Here is an 18,627-nt window from a genome sequence, read left to right on the forward strand (position 1 = left end):
GATTCCAGAAGTATATAACTGAAGCTAACACAGATAAATGAATGACAGGCACAGCTACACATAGGAACAATCTTAAATTCAGGTGATGGAAGAGTGATGTGTGTGAACAAAAGAAGAAAGAAAATGTAGCTTCTGGGTGCAAGGGTTGCTTTATTTGATGAAAAGAAAGTTTGAGCAAGAACCCTAGAGCAAACAATACACTACTATAACAGAGGAGAAACAAGTAACGGAATACCAGCATGAGTAACATCTCAGCCATGAAAACTGGAAGATGAGGAATGAAATGGGTGACCATTGAGATATTGATGTAACAAACCGACAGTAGGTTTGTAATAGTTTCTGGGCTCCTGGCTGACTTCGTCATCATGTTATGTAATTTCCTCCAGTCCTTTTCTTCTTCACCAGTCGAAAAAGACCATGGTTTTTATAGCTATTTTTTGTGCGATTTTGTTTCTTTAATGCAACTTGGTAAATAAATTTAGGCTTGACTTAGTTTTATTTGTCCTTTCTGAATAAATTATGTAATAGTACATTAAGATATCTTCATATACTTGGGGTATTTTATTTTTACATTTGTCTCACTTCTTACTTTCACATACAGGTCCAGTATGTTGCACTTAGAAATATCAACCTCATTGTACAGAAACGTCCTGATATATTAAAACATGAAATGAAAGTGTTCTTTGTGAAGTACAATGACCCAATATATGTTAAGCTGGAGAAGCTGGACATCATGATAAGACTTGCGTCACAGGCAAATATTGCTCAAGTGTTGTCAGAACTCAAGGAGTGAGTATTCCATGTTGATATACAAAGGGGTCAGCAAAAGAAACTGCTAATCCACAATTTAGTAAGAACTAGTCTGTTCAAGCTATCTGTTTTAGAATGCCCCACAAACTGGTAACTTGTAGTTCCGTATTTACTGTTACAAAGTGCTTTTTGCTGTATAAATTATTTTTTCATGTTGTATTTATGTTACTGTCTTTAAATTTAACCAAAGATATAACATACAACAATCGAAAATACCCTCCTGTGTGTTATTGCTTTCTTCTGCTGACCCCTTCATATGTAACTGAAGGAACGGTAAAATTACAGAATTCAGTAATAATATATTTTTGATATAGGTATGCAACTGAAGTAGATGTGGATTTTGTTCGTAAGGCTGTCAGGGCAATAGGGCGATGTGCTATAAAAGTTGAACAGTCTGCTGAAAGATGCGTTTCTACACTGCTTGATTTGATTCAAACAAAGGTAAATATTTCATTGTATTGGGCTGAAATGTTGTTTGTATACATTGATATTTTTGTAACCATTTACTTGTTGTCTAGGTCAACTATGTTGTACAAGAAGCAATTGTAGTAATAAAGGACATTTTCCGCAAGTATCCCAATAAATATGAAAGTATTATTTCAACTTTGTGTGAAAACTTGGACACACTGGATGAACCAGAGGCTAGGTAAGCTATATATACTACCAACTATTATCAACACTGTGGTTAGTTCGACCACCACAGGGTGTTATGACATTGATAAAGTATCAAATTGACCTTAAAATGTGCCATTTGCTGCCCTGCCCTAACCATCCTATTAATATTAAGCCTGTGTGCTTGATTAAACAGTATTGCTACTATAGTGCAGGATCTGTGTGCATAAATGTAGACTCAGTTAAGAATAGTTCTAGCTTCTCATAAATCCTGATCTTCATTACAAAAGAATTTGTCAACACACTCCCTCAACCAAAACAGGAGGGGTGGGGGGGGGGGGGGGGGACTGAGATACAGAAATAGCCAGTTAGAAGAATGAACAAAGGATGAACCTGAACTAAGATGTAACTGTCTGACCCTGAGACATTGTTACAGGCACCGTCATATTTATAATCTTTTAACAATCTTTATGTTATATCCTTTAATTTTTTACAATTTATTTTTTATATGTAAACAATTTTTTAACAAATAGGCTGTTGAATGTACATTCCCTGTTAAACATAAAGTACAGTTTTGATAGTAGACTTACTTTTTTATTTGTTTATTTATTTAACAAATCATCATAAATTTTATTTTCGCATATTATATTTATTTTAATGTGTGGTAATCACCTTGACATATGTCTCCAGTTACATAAAATAATTTCAACTGTTTTATCTATTTAACATTTTATAAAACAATACAGTAGACACACACAAATAATGAAGTACCTGTTACTTGTGTATTGATATTCATAATTGTAAATAACCCATGAACTGACATTTCAAGCCAGGATCAGGCAACATATCGAAATTATTAATCAGATATTTTGAATGCCCATATAAAGAAGTTATAGCCATGAAAAGTTACAGGAAAAGTCAGCAAAACAAAACTGTTCACACAGAAGATGGAAAGTGCTACATGTAGCCAAGTCACAAATTTTGACAACGCTGTAGACTCAGTAATGACCATTTTATGTTATAGTGGCCATATATCACAATACTAGCAAAACTTAAAGTATACAGTATTGCGAATTAATAATAGTTAAATATTATACAGAAGTATATGATGTAGACAGCAGTTACGAAACGTGCAGCTGCTTAGCCAGCAGTGCTAGATATGGTCCAAAGAAGCTATTAGTCTTGCTGTGGTAAACACCCATATTTACATGGTGTAGCCTCCATAGATGGCAGTGCTGATGCTGACCCTGTCATGCAGTCGATCGTACAAATGGAGAATACTGTGATGAGATATGTTGTGCCACACTTACTTGACCTGGTAACGTAGTTCTAAATGTTGGTTGAAAAGATGCAATAGTCATTTCTCATCTCATCATATCCCACAGGGGATTGATTGGAGACATGTACAGAGGTTGTGCTGGGCAGAAAAGTTGCTGCACGTGTTGTAGAGCACATTGAGTTTCACGGAGTGTGTGTGGATGAGCATTATCCTGTTCAAACAACACATCACCTTCCTGCTGCAAGAACGGAAAAAGAATGGGTGTAACAACATTCTGCACATGCTGAGTGCTGATTAATGTCGCCTCCAGAAACACCAAAGGTGTAATAGAGTTGTAACTTATGACACCATAGTTCCTGGGTTGGGCCAGGGTGTTTTGGATGAATGCATTCTCAAAGACAGGACTCTCCAGTTCTACATCGTATATGCAAATGACTATCACTTGCAGGCTGGCTAGTTCAACAATTCATCGTAATGGGTATGAATAAGACATTTAAATTTTGTTGGACAATATTTATTAAACTCTGGTTGCGCATGTATAATGATCCGAAAGAGATAAAAAGGTAAACTGCCAAATACCATGACCTTCCACTTGGCAAGAAAAGTATAGAAAATGGTTTTACAATGGAAGTCATGGTTTGTTTCACTCTTACCTCCAAGGTAAATAGAGCTCAGTGATGTCAGCATTCTGCAGGTGTGAAACTACAGAGCCAGACGATTGAATTCACCATACTTTGCTAACAGCAATTAAAATGTGAGAAAATGACTATTCATCTTCTGATTTGTCTTTGGTTTTAATTTATCCAAATGATGCTTTCATTACTGAAAATCGTTTGAATATAGAGGAAAGGTACCTGTTATGGGAGAGTTCACTAATGCGAGACAGCTAGATGCATACTAAAGTAAATGCTCAGCTGTGTTGAGAAGTATTAGAGCTTCGTTCTCACAGGGCCTGAGCTGTAGGGTAGTGACAATAAGCGTATTAGAGCTGAACATTGTCAACGGGTTTGATAAGTGTTTTGAGTGAATGTGCTTGTCAAGCTTTCATATCTAAAGACGGGTAGCAGTTGCAACAATATTCATATGGTTGATGTGAAGAGCATTTAAAAACAGACATTCCGTGCAGATGTCAACCAACACTTTGTCTTGCTGAGGCATTAACACTTTTCCTGTCCGACCCTCAAATCTGATGAGTTAGCCTGGTGTTGCACCACTGCTTTACCTACTTCTGGGCACAGCAAGTTCAGACACTGCTCAGGGCTGCGACTTTACGTGCACTGAAACCATTGTATTGGGCAAGTACCAAAACACTAGCTCTTGTCAGCTACATATGCTGGGAGATCCTGGCAGTAAACGAGTCACGTATACCGTCTGTGCTGCTGTGTGTTACCGTGTTCGACATACTTTAGCTGTTGCGACACACAACAAGCAATACAGTGTTTAAAAAAATCCAGAGAATGCAAATTTTAATTACTTCAGAGCTTCAAACATTGCTACATGGCTACCACATAACTATACAGATTCTCTCTTATTTGAAACCTAAGTATCTTGGCATTGGAAGCGGATAAAAGTTAATGTTACAGTATTATGTGTGTCTTTTGGACTGTTCATTAATTGACTCTATCCATAGGTATACTAAACAAATCTACAGATGTTACATTACAAAATTCAATAATACCTTTGTAATTTTATCTAGAGCGTCCATGATATGGATTATTGGAGAGTATGCAGAACGTATCGACAATGCAGATGAACTCTTGGAAAGCTTTCTGGAAGGATTCCATGATGAGAATACTCAGGTCCAACTGCAGTTACTTACAGCTATTGTGAAACTGTTCTTAAAGCGGCCTACTGACACACAAGAATTAGTGCAACAGGTATGGTATCAGTGTATAGCTTGAGGATACTCTGTAATGCTAATCTTTTATTTTAATTGTAAGTCTTGTCTTGTAGGTTTTGAGTCTAGCTACACAAGACTCTGACAATCCAGATCTGCGTGACAGAGGTTTCATTTATTGGCGTTTGCTTTCAACTGATCCTGCAGCAGCCAAAGAAGTTGTCCTCGCAGAAAAGCCACTTATATCAGAAGAAACAGATCTGTTGGAACCAACATTGCTGGATGAATTAATCTGTCATATTTCTAGCCTGGCATCTGTCTATCACAAACCACCCAATGCTTTTGTTGAAGGAAGAGGAGCAGGTGTGCGCAAGATGTTGCCTGCGAGGTTTGTATTTATCTATAGCAAAATAGTTTGTTGTAGTCACACATTGGAGTATTTTATAAGATAATTTTGTTGTAGTGACTGGGTGAAAAAGTGTTAGTTGACGTTATTGAAATATATACTTTTAACATAGTTACTATTTGAAAAGTAGGTAAAATACCCCTCTTTTAGTGCCATAGCCTCTTCATTAGACTAAACATTATTTTCAGCCACAAATTTCTGTAGATGTTGGAGTGTGTGGAAGTTAATACTCTGATTCTGGTGAATAGGGTGATCATACACCCACAACTCACCTTGGGTGTTTTTTTTAAATGGTCAAAGTTAGATTTCACATTGATATTTGGTCAGTGTTCAACAATTCGTCTATTTAGGATCAAAGAAATGTAACTCCAAAAAACAGTGTTTTGAGATAATTTGTGTTTTGTCCAAAAAAACAGTACTTTCTAATAGTCTTTCACAAACTTTTCTATAATAAATAAAAAGTATACTTAACTGTTGTTTTCTACTAGGTGTTAAATATTCTAGTCATTCGATAGACTAATGAAATTATGCCGTAGTTACAATAGTCCGATCCTGAACTTAATGGTTGCTGCTGTATAACATATGAACGTCAAACAAATAATATGCAGCTTTAAGCAATACTATCACATTAAATATTACTGCAGTTGTGTTATTAATGCCTTTATAAATACAGAACACCTGCAACAAGCTATGGGAATGTCATTGCTATTCAGTGAGTGCTGTAAGCAGGAGAACTGTTTCTCAGGATCCTCAGTCTATGATGATGAATACATAAAAGCCATTATTATTTTCACTTTGTGTTATTTGTCTGCAGTGACATTGAACATCCAATAAATAATTTACAGGTAACAGAAATAATATTCTTGTTTTGTAATCTTCACATAACATAGGAAAAATAATTTTAACGAAACACAGTGCTCCCTCACACTTGCTTGTCTGTTTGTGGATTACTGTTTCAAAAACAATACAACACTTACATTTAAATGAGCCAAAATTAGTGGTTTACATGAAACAGCTAAGGTGATGAACCAACAACAATAATAAAGGAGACAAAAAGCAGAAAATAAACATGAAGTCTATTCCTGTGATTCTTCCACATTTTCCTCATTTTCTAAATCTTTAGCAGCATTGAGTTCTTGATATAATGTGTGATACCAAGGAGGTATAATACCCTTATTACATAGATCTGACATTTTTCTTTCCTTTGCTTATGCAGAGAAGACTGTCATATCCTGGGCACAGAGTTTTGTCTTCAGGCTCTGAATTCGAAGAATTTTTTAGGCCAGGTCTTTTCTTGGTGTGAAAAACTTGAAAGTCACAATCATTGTAGGAATGCTTGAAAAACATGTCAGGCTGATCCTTCCTATATTGCATCCAAACAATCTTAAACCATTTCACTGTTTTCTCGATTCTTGGCAATTTTCCTATGCCGAATTATTTTCTTCTGAAGCTGGTTGAAATCTAAAATTTGAGTGTTATCCATTTGTCACTCAGTACTTGATGGAGGTCGTTCTTACAATTGTATACCAGCCAATGGGATCAAAAACAGCCACATATTTACTTTTTCTTTCAATGCTCGCATGTGCCAATATACTTCCATTTGTGAATGTCCAGGCACAAAAAAGCATTGGTCGATAGCTAGAATGTCCAGTGTATTCACTGCATGCAAACACACAGTGCTCATATTGGCATTCCTATTCTGACCCCCATATGTATCAGAAAACGAGGTCATCGGCTTTCCTTGTGCATGATTTTTCAAAAAATCCCACAGGCATGAAGCCACCTCTATGGAGCCCCCTTTTTGCTGTTGTCTCGTCCCACATGCAGCAATCGATTTTGCATTCTCCTGCATTAAGAACTGTGAGATTATACACGGAGAGCTTTCTCTTATAGAATGCTGCCTTTGTATTCCCTTTAGGGCAGTGAAGCACTGCTTGAAAGTCAAATTCAGCTAGCAAAGATTCACCTTTTCTTGCATTTTGTTTATTAATGTTCTTAAATTTCCTTTCCATTTCTTTCCTTTTCAAATGCTCTTCCTGTTCCCTTTTAAAATTTTTGTCTTCATTTTCCTCAGCCAAAAGGTGTGAAAACTGTAAACATTCATCACACATAGCTTTTCATGGCATGTGGAATTTCAGATTAAATGCCTTGGTGAATATCTCCCTATACAGCCATAATTTCTTGACTGTCTTTCCTTCCTCGTAGCATTTTTCTCGATATAACCGATACATTATCTTAATACACATATCGGCAGGTAAATAATCTGCTGTACATTCTTTCCTCTTGTAATGAGAGGGAAGGGTAGGAAAACTCTTAATGTGTTTCCTTACAGCCTCTTTACTTTTTTCTGGTCTCCTTCTACCTGGCTGATGACTCCCTCTTTGCCCTTTCTCAATTACACAATGTTCATTTCTTTTTTAATAGTATTTTTTACAAAGGTTTCAGAAATGTCAGTCTTGAGGAAAAAATGCACACACACTTGAACTGTATCAGATCCTTTTATTAGATAGAATTTCTTGGTCCTCTTCCTTCGTGAGTTATCAGGTTTTGTCCTCTCACTTTGTTTTCTTCTTCTTCCACTAATTTATTTAGGTACTGCCTTTGTAGCTCAGCTGATCCAAGATCCCAGTAGGCTCTGTGGATATTTTGTCTGTCTTGCTCAGTAAACTTACTGCTGCACACTCCTGGACATTTAGAGCAATATTTTGGCTACCAATTTCTTGCTGGAACTTCGGAATTCTTCGTAGAAATATGTGCCTCCTCCTTGCTGTCAACTGATTTTTCTTTGATTTCTTTTCCATTCCTCTTTAACTGCTACTCTTTTTCATCTCCTTGTTTTGTTACTACTCTAGATACCATCATTGTCATCTACAATTTCCCTGTCCTGATTATGATGATTTCCTGTGCTCTAGTTGCATCCTCAGCAGTTTTTGTGACATTCTTTACAAGGGATGTTCCATGTTCAACACTGCTGTCTGTAACAATAATATGACAGGTATTCAGAGGAAGGGAAAAGATTTTAAGTGGAACTGCTGTAGCATCTAGTAATTGTTCATTTACTCACCAGAATCTGTAGTGTTGTACAGTTTATAGGACGGATCATCTTTACCTGAACCAATGTATGTCTGGAGCATCTCCACATCACGTTCTTCCTCAGCTATAAATATAAACAGTAGTAGTAGTGGTGGTGGTGACAGCAGTAATAGCAATAATAATAATAATAATAATAATAATAATAATTCCGAAGTTTAACAGTTACATTGCAGACCCATACACATTCCCTGATACACTTGCACATGGAATAACCTATCTGAATCCTAAAGATCAAGCAGACACAGCAAACCCAGCTAAATATCGCCCCATAACATGCCTACCAACAATCTACAAAATATTAACTTCAGTCATTACACAGAAATTAATGACACATACAACACAGAACAAAATTATAAATGAAGAACAAAAAGGCTGCTGCAAAGGAGCACGAGGATGTAAAGAGCAACTGATAATAGATACAGAGGTGACATATCAAGCTAAAATTAAACAAAGGTCGCTACACTACGCATACGTTGATTACCAAAAAGCCTTTGATAGTGTACCCCACTCATGGTTACTACAGATATTGGAAATATACAAAGTAGATCCTAAATTGATACAGTTTCTAAACATAGTAATGAAAAACTGGAAAACCACACTTAATATTCAAACAAATTCAGATGACATCACAACACAGCCAATACAGATTAAGCGTGGAATATACCAAGGAGACTCATTAAGTCCTTTCTGGTTCTGTCTTGCTCTGAACCCACTATCCAACATGCTAAATAATACAAATTATGGATATAATATTACTGGAACATAACCACACAAAATCACACATTTGCTATACATGGATGATCTAGAACTACTGGCAGCAACCAATCAACAACTCAACCAATTACTAAAGATAACAGAAGTATTCAGCAATGATATAAATATGGCTTTTGGAACAGACAAATGTAAGAAAAATAGCATAGTCAAGGGAAAACACACTAAACAAGAAGATTACATATTGAATAACCACAGTGACTCCATAGAAGCGATGGAAAAAACAGATGCCTATAAATATCTAGGATACAGACAAAAATAGGAATAGATAATACAAATATTGAAGAAGAACTAAAAGAAAAATATAGACAAAGGCTAACAAAAATACTGAAACCAGAATTGACAGCAAGAAACAAGACAAAAGCTATAAATACTTAAGCTATACCAATATTGACCTACTCATTTGGAGTAGTGAAATGGAGTAACACAGACCTAGAAGCACTCAATACACTTACATGATCACAATGCCACAAATATAGAATACATCACATACATTCAGCAACAGAAAGATTCACATTAAGCAGAAAGGAAGGAGGAAGGGGATTCATCGACATAAAAAACCTACATTATGGACAGGTAGACAATTTAAGAAAATTCTTTCTAGAACGAGCAGAAACTAGCAAAATACACAAAGCAATCACTCGTATAAATACATCGGCTACACCACTGCAATTTCATAACCACCTTTACAACCCTTTAGATCACGTAACATCAACAGATATGAAGAAAGTAAATTGGAAAAAGAAAACACTACATGGCAAGCACCCGTATCATCTAGCACAGCCACACATCGATCAAGACGCATCTAACACATGGCTAAGAAAAGGCAATATATACAGTGAGACGGAAGGATTCATGATTGCAATACAGGATCAAACAATAAACACCAGATATTACAGCAAGCATATTATTAAAGATCCCAATACCACAACAGATAAATGCAGACTTTGCAAACAACAAATAGAAACAGTAGATCACATCACAAGCGGGTGTACAATACTAGCAAATACAGAATACCCCAGAAGACATGACAATGTAGCAAAAATAATACATCAACAGCTTGCCTTACAGCATAAACTTATAAAACAACACGTTCCCACATACAAGTATGCACCACAAAATGTACTGGAGAATGATGAATACAAATTATACTGGAACAGAACCATTATAACAGATAAAACAACGCCACATAACAAACCTGACATCATACTCACCAATAAAAAGAAGAAATTAACACAACTAATCGAAATATCCATACCCAATACAACAAATATACAAAAGAAAACAGGAGAAAAAATTGAAAAATACATCCAACTGGCTGAGGAAGTCAAGGACATGTGGCATCAGAATAAAGTTGACATTATACCAATTATACTATCAACTACAGGAGTCATACCACACAATATCCACCAGTACATCAATACAATACAATACAGCTACATCCAAACTTATATATACAATTACAGAAATCCGTAATTATTGATACATGTTCAATTACCCGAAAGTTCCTAAATGCAATATAACACATACTGTACAGTTAAAAGGAAGTGACGCTTGATCAAGGTCCGCGTCACTCCATTTTTAACCGGACTTAACGTCTGAGAAAGTGAAGATAATAATAATAATAATTACTATTACTATTATAGTACTAACTACTGAAATATATACACTGAGAAGTAGTTTCTAATACTTACAAGATTCCATTAAATTCTGTTCCTTGTCCAGGCGCATTTTCACCATCCTTCTTCCTCTGGGCTCCATAGCGCTATTACTTGCTTGTAAACTCATTCAAAACTGAAACAATATATAACGGCGACAATGTGTCTAAAGAGAAATAGTGGGAAAAGTAAATTCTAACAGTTCTGTTAGGATCAGAGAAATGTAAGAGATGTCAGCTCTTCCGTCTGTCTAATCCTTGCTATTTTTAGGAAAATGTAGGTACATTGACAACTAAAACGGAAGACACAGAAGATAGTTACGCTTGTTTGATCGTAAATTAGGTCTTGAGTCTGTGTACCTTATGCTACTAACAACTCAAAAGTGGCAAAAACGTAGTTACGTGTGACTGATTCTAAATGGGCGAATGTATTAATCTTTCATTAATATTTCTGATAGGTAATGCTGATGTAAAAACTAGCATATTATTTCTTCAAATATTCTTGGTACATTAGCTGCTTCATAAAATTTACCATTTGTTCAGTCATATTGTATACTTTCTTGATAGTTCCATTTTTGATTACAGTTCTTATATGAACCATCTGAAAATGAAGTAAAATTGTTTGAAATTCAGCCATCCATTTCTTAACTGTTAAAACCTTCACAAATTCAAATGAATTTTAGATGACACTAAACTGTCCCAAACAGAGAACTGTATGTTGGCTTTGTATTCTAGTTTATCCACTTGAAATAAAAATTACAGTTTTTAAATAGCTGTACAAGTAACTATTCTATAGATAAACTGACACTCAAATTATTATGTAACTTGTCAAAATGCAAAAATAATTTTTTCACTAATGCCATGTCTGCCTTTGCGATAAATTTTGATCTTGCTTACATTAAGTAATTCTACAGAATGATAGGTATGTCACACGTTGCTTGTAGACTTATACAATTTTAAACGTACCTGAAGTAGTGATAATGTTGTATTCTACAGATTTTAGCCTTAAAAGAAAGGGAAGGGTGTAGGGAACAGCAATAAGGTTTATGAACATCCTTCAGAGAGTGGTTTTCTGCAACTTTTAAAGGAATTACCGTGAGCAGTTTTGCATTTCATAGTTTCTTCTGTATCGACATCCAAAGCAGATATTGCAGTGTGCAAAAATTTTCAATCTCTTTGATGAGTTATACGGGAGGCTACCACCCTAAGACCTCATGACATGGACCCTGGAAGTCCCAGCACAACTTAAGTTATCTCAGCAGCTAGTCTTACGATGCAGAGTACTACCTAAGTGCTGTTAGATTAGGAATATTGTTTGTTCATTCTCAGAGACAAAGCACCAGGGAGTGTATACTTTAAGATTCAGATCAACACTAAATTTGTCAGACCTGACCAATGGCTGCTTTTCAGCCAGCAGCCTAGTATCCAGACTGAAACCTAAATATTGTAAAGGTGGTTCGTATATAAATTTTACTAGAACTACCCATGAATTGTGGGGGTTGTGGATAGTGGAAAAGTGAATGTGAGAAGAGCTAGATAGCATGTTTCCGCTTCGGCATTCCAGCTGTGGCCGGTGAGATATCAGTGACGTATTGAAGTAGACAGTCTCAGAAAGCTGGGTGTGTAGAGCGTTTCATGTGAATGTGGCATGTCTTACATGTGGACAGACTCTCAGAACAGATGAGGAAAGATGCAGGGAGCATAGCCAACACACACGACTAGAACAGCCATGCAAATCAGCTGTCACCAAGTACTCCCTCGAATATTATGCATATTTTTTCCCAAATTTAAGGACAAACAAACTTGTGTGCACTGATTAATTGTAATAAACTAGGTACTGCTCCACCTCCAACAAAAGATACCAATATATTATTTTGTGGCGGCGTTCGTAGCGACAAGCAATTCGCTGTAGAAACGGCTTACGAAGTCACCGCCACACTTTTAATAGCGGGCCGACCGGTCCGCTGGAACAGTGAACAGAAAGATGAAAACCCAAACACTCTGATTAAATAAAAGTCGGTACTTATCCTTATTAACGAAGATACAGAAACACAGTAGTGAACTTTGTGTCTACAGAAATCTGTCTAGTTCGAGTCGGAGCGGCTAGGTCAGCGTCGGCTGACGACAAACAACTACTCTGCTGCGATGAACACACAACTGACTAGCAAGTACACAATTCGGTGGCGAGTATACAACTGAGCGGCGAATACAGAACTGTCCTAGCGCTCGCGACTCCAGCGCTTAAGAAGCCAGAAGCCAGCGGTGGCGCGCGCAGACTTGCGGCGATTTCCTGTATCGCTGGCGCTGCTTATGCGGACGGCGTCCGGACTTTGATGCTGCCAAACTTTTGGCAGCGGGCTCGGGTGGCATTACTGGCTAGGATATAACATAACAGCATTGCAGCCTCAGTATGTGACATGTCAGTAGCACATTACAAGTTAAGTATTAACCACATGTTAATTATTCTACAAGCTACTGTTACCACTCATACACAGCTAAATAAAAAATTATTGAAGCAGAGAACATTGGAAACTGCGTAGCGGGAAGAAAGTACGATATGAGCAAGTGCTGTCTGAACTGTGATCACTGGTCATTTAATGGCCAAAAAGCAAAGCATCGTGAGTTTAAAAAAAGGCTCTGTGATTATGTAGATCAGAAGTGACGATATATATGTGAGGTGATTAGTGAAATGTACCAGCTCAAAGCATTAGCTTTTGCCAAAGAACTACGCATCACCAGTTTCAAAGCTAACCAAGGCTAGCTATCAAGATTTTCAATCAAAATATGTTAGGCTTCCTGAGGTAAACTACCATCAGTTGATGGCTTCCAGATGATTAAGAGGAAACAGTAGTGACTTTTCATCTCTATGTGATGATTTTGTGTATTGAACATTCCTACATACTATCGCAAATTGCTAACGTGGATCAAAGACCAGTCTATTTTGAGATGTCGCTTGACAATATTGTGAACAAGAAAGGGGAATAAAGTGTCATATACAAATTGGCGGCAATGAGAAGCAAAGGTGTACAGTGGTATATGTAACTGGCAATACAGTCATTGTTAGAAAAAATCTTTTGTAAATAAAACCAAATTGAAGCCAATACATGACTCCCTCCCTCCCTCCCTTAAAGTTATGTTGTGAAAATTATTCGATGGTGTGGATTATTTATTTATATACATTAATCATGAAATGAAAGGAAATGAGACCAGTATTGTGATGCAAATGCCAAGTTTTTGAGGCAGAATAATTACGGAGTCTATTGAAATAAAGATTTCAGAAAAATCTCATAAACAGAGACTGAGGTTTCATTTTAAATAACGTTTAATCTGGCTCATAATTTATTAAAGTGATGTCTGTTGTCACATCCACCAGAGTTGGAAAATACTGAGATAATTTGTTTCACAAGTGTGAGCTGTGAAAAACGAGCATAGAGGGTGCGGATAATCGAAGTCTGCTATAAATAGTGGCACGAGACCAATAATAATAAAGTATGTTTAGAGCCCAGATGTGAGTACAGATAATGGCAAAATTTGCAGTGCTAAAGTCTGTGTTGGTTGTCAAAATATTGTGCAGAAAATGGAAACAACTGAACAGAACACCTGGATGTACTCTACTAATCACTCACTCTGAGAAAACCAGATCAATTACATTAGAATCTGTTTATAATGTTTTGTTTTCAAAGGTATTTGAACGGGAGAAGCTTAGTTTCTATGTTCAACAGCTGTCTCTCCATTTCCATGTCCATGTCCATTTGTTTGAAATATACAGCTTGGTTTTGCATTCACTTATTTGTTTTAGGGTATGACACATTTGATTAGTACCATTTTACAGGCATATTAATGTGCCATTGCTTTGCCTGATTGACTTGGCAGACATCCAGTTTGTCCTGTGACATTGAAGTTGTCGTTAAAAAGTATTTCCATGCAATCTGTTTAGAGCTGGTTCGAATGAGAATGTCCTGGAAGTGGCAGCTACGGAGCAGCCTGCTGTCATTCCATCTCAGGATTCACTGATTGGAGACTTGCTCAGTATGGACATCAGTGCTCCAACAATACCAGCACAGACAACTACAAATGTGTTTACAGCACCACCATCAGTTGATTTGCTGGGTGGTGGACTGGACAGTTTGGTAAGCATTCAAAAAATGTTGATAGTATTCGTTGTTGTAATAGTAACTACAAATGTAATGGAAAAGTCGGTGGCTAGGGAATTGTAGAAGAAAAGTTGAATGCCACGATGGAAATGTATTGGCCTCTAAAGGATCAAAATTCTTAAGTTTTAATGTATACAAAGAGAAACTTTTTACTGTTATCTGTTTAATTTTGTTAGAATTCTCAATTGTTAATGTAAATTTAAAAGTTCAGTTTTGGAGAAGAATTTTGAGTTATCTAAACAGTAGTCTTGTTTTCAAAAATATATTTGATGTATATTAACTCATATCAGATACGAATGGGAGGACCAGTGCTCTTGCTGGGTGGCACTTGTTAGGAGTAGTGGTACCATTGCAGATATTTGTATCAGTTCAAAGACCAAAGTTATTACCTGGTGGATGTGAGGTTCTGGTAGTCCATCCAGGTACAATTGAATTTTGCAATGTAGATTGTTAAGACACTGAGAACTTTTCCTCCTTGACCACATTGTGGAAGGAAAGCTAAATCAAACAATCTGCATAAACTGTATCCCATCAGTTCGTATTTTGTACCTGAACTGGTGGAGGAGACTGTCTACTAAACCACTGTTCTATGCAGAGAATACTGAAAGTGTATTTGGAGAAATCTCACCTCTCAGTAAATAATGAAATGATTCCATTTTAATTAAAATAGCAAATATTGCTTAGTCATAAGCATTATTCTTGTAGCTAATATATCATGAGGTACATGTTACTGTAACACCTCATCAGAGCCTGAACGTAGTACAAGGTTTAATTTTCCACAAAGGTTTAATGCTGCAGACAGATGAGGAATTGTGCAAAAACTTGGAGAAATGAGAATCTGACTTCACATTAGGTACGTGTCGAGGTCCTTCAGACAAAAAGGTTGACACCAGAGCATTCATCCTTGCTTTTGAGAGGGGATTTGTTTCCTGAGAAAGTCAAAATCATTGTCTGCCTGTGTGATGTGAGGCTGATTACACATCCTGTTGCAGTGCTTTATATGCCAGTACTTCATATACCCTCCCATTGTATGAACAACGCAATTTGTAGAGACTATGGTGGGCCACTTCGTGAAAACTTCCCATGTGAGCAACTGCCTTTTTGTGTGAATTGCAGAGGCAGTCACTATCCTTGAGTCCCAAAGTGTGCTATCCTTGTTAAGGAATGTAACATCCAGAAAATTTAGGTCTCAAATTGCCTCTCATCTTTAGAAGTATGATAGCGGATATTCATCCCTGGTACTGCCAGCACAATGGCCAGGTCATTGGCAGTACCTCAAGTACGTAGTTCATCCATTCCCTCAATGTTAACCTCTGGTAGTCATGCAAGTCAATTAAACCAAGGGGGATGAATGCCCTCTTATACGGTTCTACATCTACGTTTATACTCCACAAGCCACCCAACAGTGTGTGGCGGAGGGCACTTTATGTGCCACTGTCATTACCTACCTTTCCTGTTCGTCGCGTATGGTTTGCGGGTAGGACGACTGCCGGAAAGCCTCCATGCCCACTCGAATCTCTCTAATTTTAAACTCGTGATCTCCTCGGGAGGTGTAAGTAGGGGGAAGCAATATATTTGATATCTCATCCAGAAACGCACCCTTTCAAAACCTGGACAGCAAGCTACACCGCGATGCAGAGCACCTCTCTTGGAGAGTCTGCCACTTGAATTTGCTAAACATCTCTGTAACACTATCACGCTTGCCAAATAACCCTGTATTGAAACGCGCCTCTCTTCTTTGGATCTTCTCTATCTCCTCTGTCAACCTGACCTGGTACGGATCCCACACTGATGAGCAATACTCAAGTATAGGTCAAACGAGTGCCACCTCCTTTGTTGATGGACTACATTTTCTAAGGACTCTCCCAATGAATCTCAATCTGGCACACGCCTTACCAACAATTAATTTTATATGATCATTCCACTTCAAATCATTCGGTACGCATACTCCCAGTGTTTGTTTTGCTATCATATAATCATACAGTAAAGGATCCATCTTTCTATGTATTCGCAATACATTACATTTTTCTATGTTAAGGGTCAGTTGCCACTCCCTGCACCTAGTGCCTATCCACTGCAGATCTTCCTACATTTCGCTGCAATTTTCTAATGCTGCAACTTCTCTGTGTACTACAGCATCATCCGCGAAAAGCCGCATGGAACTTCTGACACTATCTATTAGGTCATTTATATATATTGTGTAAAGCAATGGTCCCATAACACTCCCCTGTGGCACACCAGAGATTACTTTAACGCCTGTAGACTTATCTCCATTGAGAGCAACATGCTGTGTTCCTGCATCATCAGCAGCAGCAGTTAAAGGACCTGATTTTTTGCACCAATCTAGAGAAGCATCCTCTTTCTCCCCAGTCTACCATTGCCAGAGCTCAAGGGCTGTCCACTCCTCTTCACTCTTGGTGTAATTCCAACCCCCTAAAGTAAGAGAAAAAGAAGGAAGGGGGGGGGGGGGGGGTAGAAAGCTGCTTTGGTGACCCTGGAGGTGCCAGATTCCCAATGCCGTCGGACTTCAAATCTGTCATCATTGTTGTTGCACCCCAACCAATGACAGTGGTCCTAGTGGATGACTTAGCCTCTTGCCCCATTTAAACCTAACCAGGACACCCTTGACAAAGTTAAATGGACTGTAATGGATATTACTGCAACAGCTGATGTCCTTCTGATCTGCGATCTGTGTTGTCCTAAAAAGAAATGTATTAAACTGATGACCATTCTTCAACTCTTTAATGTCAGTGTGCATTCTGTCATAAGTGAACTGCAGCTGAGGGGGCCATTTGGAGGGGCCTGTATATTGGTTTGTGCAGATGTCAGTGATTGCATTCTCCTCCGTACCACATTGGAAGGAATAGCAGTAGGATTGCAAACAATCTCAACAGTTACTATTGGCAATATTTATTTATTTAGCCATGGGTTGGACACTAAAGTATGTTGATATGGCCTCCTGAATAACCCCACCCCCACTTACCTTACATGGAGATCTTAATGCACACTAGCCCCCCCCCCCCCCCTGTGGGGTTGGAAGTACCAAAATATATGATAGGGACCTTCTGACTGTCAAATTTCTGTCTGAAATTGTTCTGTACCTCTTCAGTAGCAATACCCCTATCCACTTTAGTGCCACCCGTGGCACCTTCTTGGCTATCAGCCTTACAATCTGTTCTCCTCCCCCTCCAGTTTTGGTTTTATTACTTTGGTCACTATATGATACTCTTTGTGACAGAGATAACTTTCAGTTATCCTGTCACTTCTCGTCACTACCACCTGATGAATCAGTTGTTACGTTGGGCCTTCTAAAGGGCCAGCTGGCAATTGTTTGTTGTACACCTTTGTCCTGTCTCCATTAGATTGCATCAACAGTGTTGTGTGTGTCTTCTCTGATGCAATCTCTTGTGCTACTGAAACTTCTGAGTTTTTGACAAACTGCCTATTGGATTCTGTCTCGGGTTCTTCGGCCGAAGTTCATCTAATGACTTTACTGACATTTCGCCAGCTTGAGTGGCTGGCATTGTCAAAGCTTCACCCTCCATTGCCGGCGGTGAACTGGAGCCGAGCTCGCAGCTGCAGACTATATGTACTTGGTGCACCAATGTCCGAGGGCTTCTCTGCGATCATTTCTGGTGCGGTTCTCCTCTTGCTACCTGCAACAGTCGTTCGCTGCAGTACAGGAAGCCAGGATCCGTTTACCTTAAGGCTTTCCTCTTTCTTGTTGAAGCTGTTTACGTGTTTTTGCATTTCTACAGCTTCTCTGAACAAGCACGTGTGATAGTGCTTCTCTACAGCCAGAACTTCCTTGTTGGCGAATATTATTATGTGGTCGGTCTCATTCAGTGCGTGCTCCGCCATGGCCAATTTCTCCACCTGCCCGAACCTGCAATGTCACTTACGTTCTTTGATCCTGGTGTTGATTAATCGTCCAATCATTCCGACAAAAAATTTTCTGCATGTGCATGGTATACGGTATATTCCCGACATTGCAAGTGGGTCCCTTTT

At 38.0% G+C, this 18,627-nt stretch overlaps 1 protein-coding gene across 1 annotated transcript in view; it reads left to right on the plus strand.

The window, feature by feature from the left end:
- LOC124545119 (AP-1 complex subunit beta-1) overlaps positions 1–18,627 on the plus strand; it is a 66,687-nt gene that overhangs the window by 24,208 nt on the left and 23,852 nt on the right. The window contains exons 7-12 of the mRNA XM_047123937.1: positions 602–789; positions 1,125–1,251; positions 1,329–1,456; positions 4,398–4,578; positions 4,655–4,926; positions 14,403–14,595. Of these exons, the coding sequence (XP_046979893.1) occupies positions 602–789; positions 1,125–1,251; positions 1,329–1,456; positions 4,398–4,578; positions 4,655–4,926; positions 14,403–14,595 (1,089 nt within the window). The remainder of the gene's footprint in view (positions 1–601; positions 790–1,124; positions 1,252–1,328; positions 1,457–4,397; positions 4,579–4,654; positions 4,927–14,402; positions 14,596–18,627) is intronic.

This window comes from Schistocerca americana, chromosome 8 (assembly GCF_021461395.2).
Source record: "Schistocerca americana isolate TAMUIC-IGC-003095 chromosome 8, iqSchAmer2.1, whole genome shotgun sequence".
Lineage (NCBI taxonomy): Eukaryota > Metazoa > Arthropoda > Insecta > Orthoptera > Acrididae > Schistocerca > Schistocerca americana.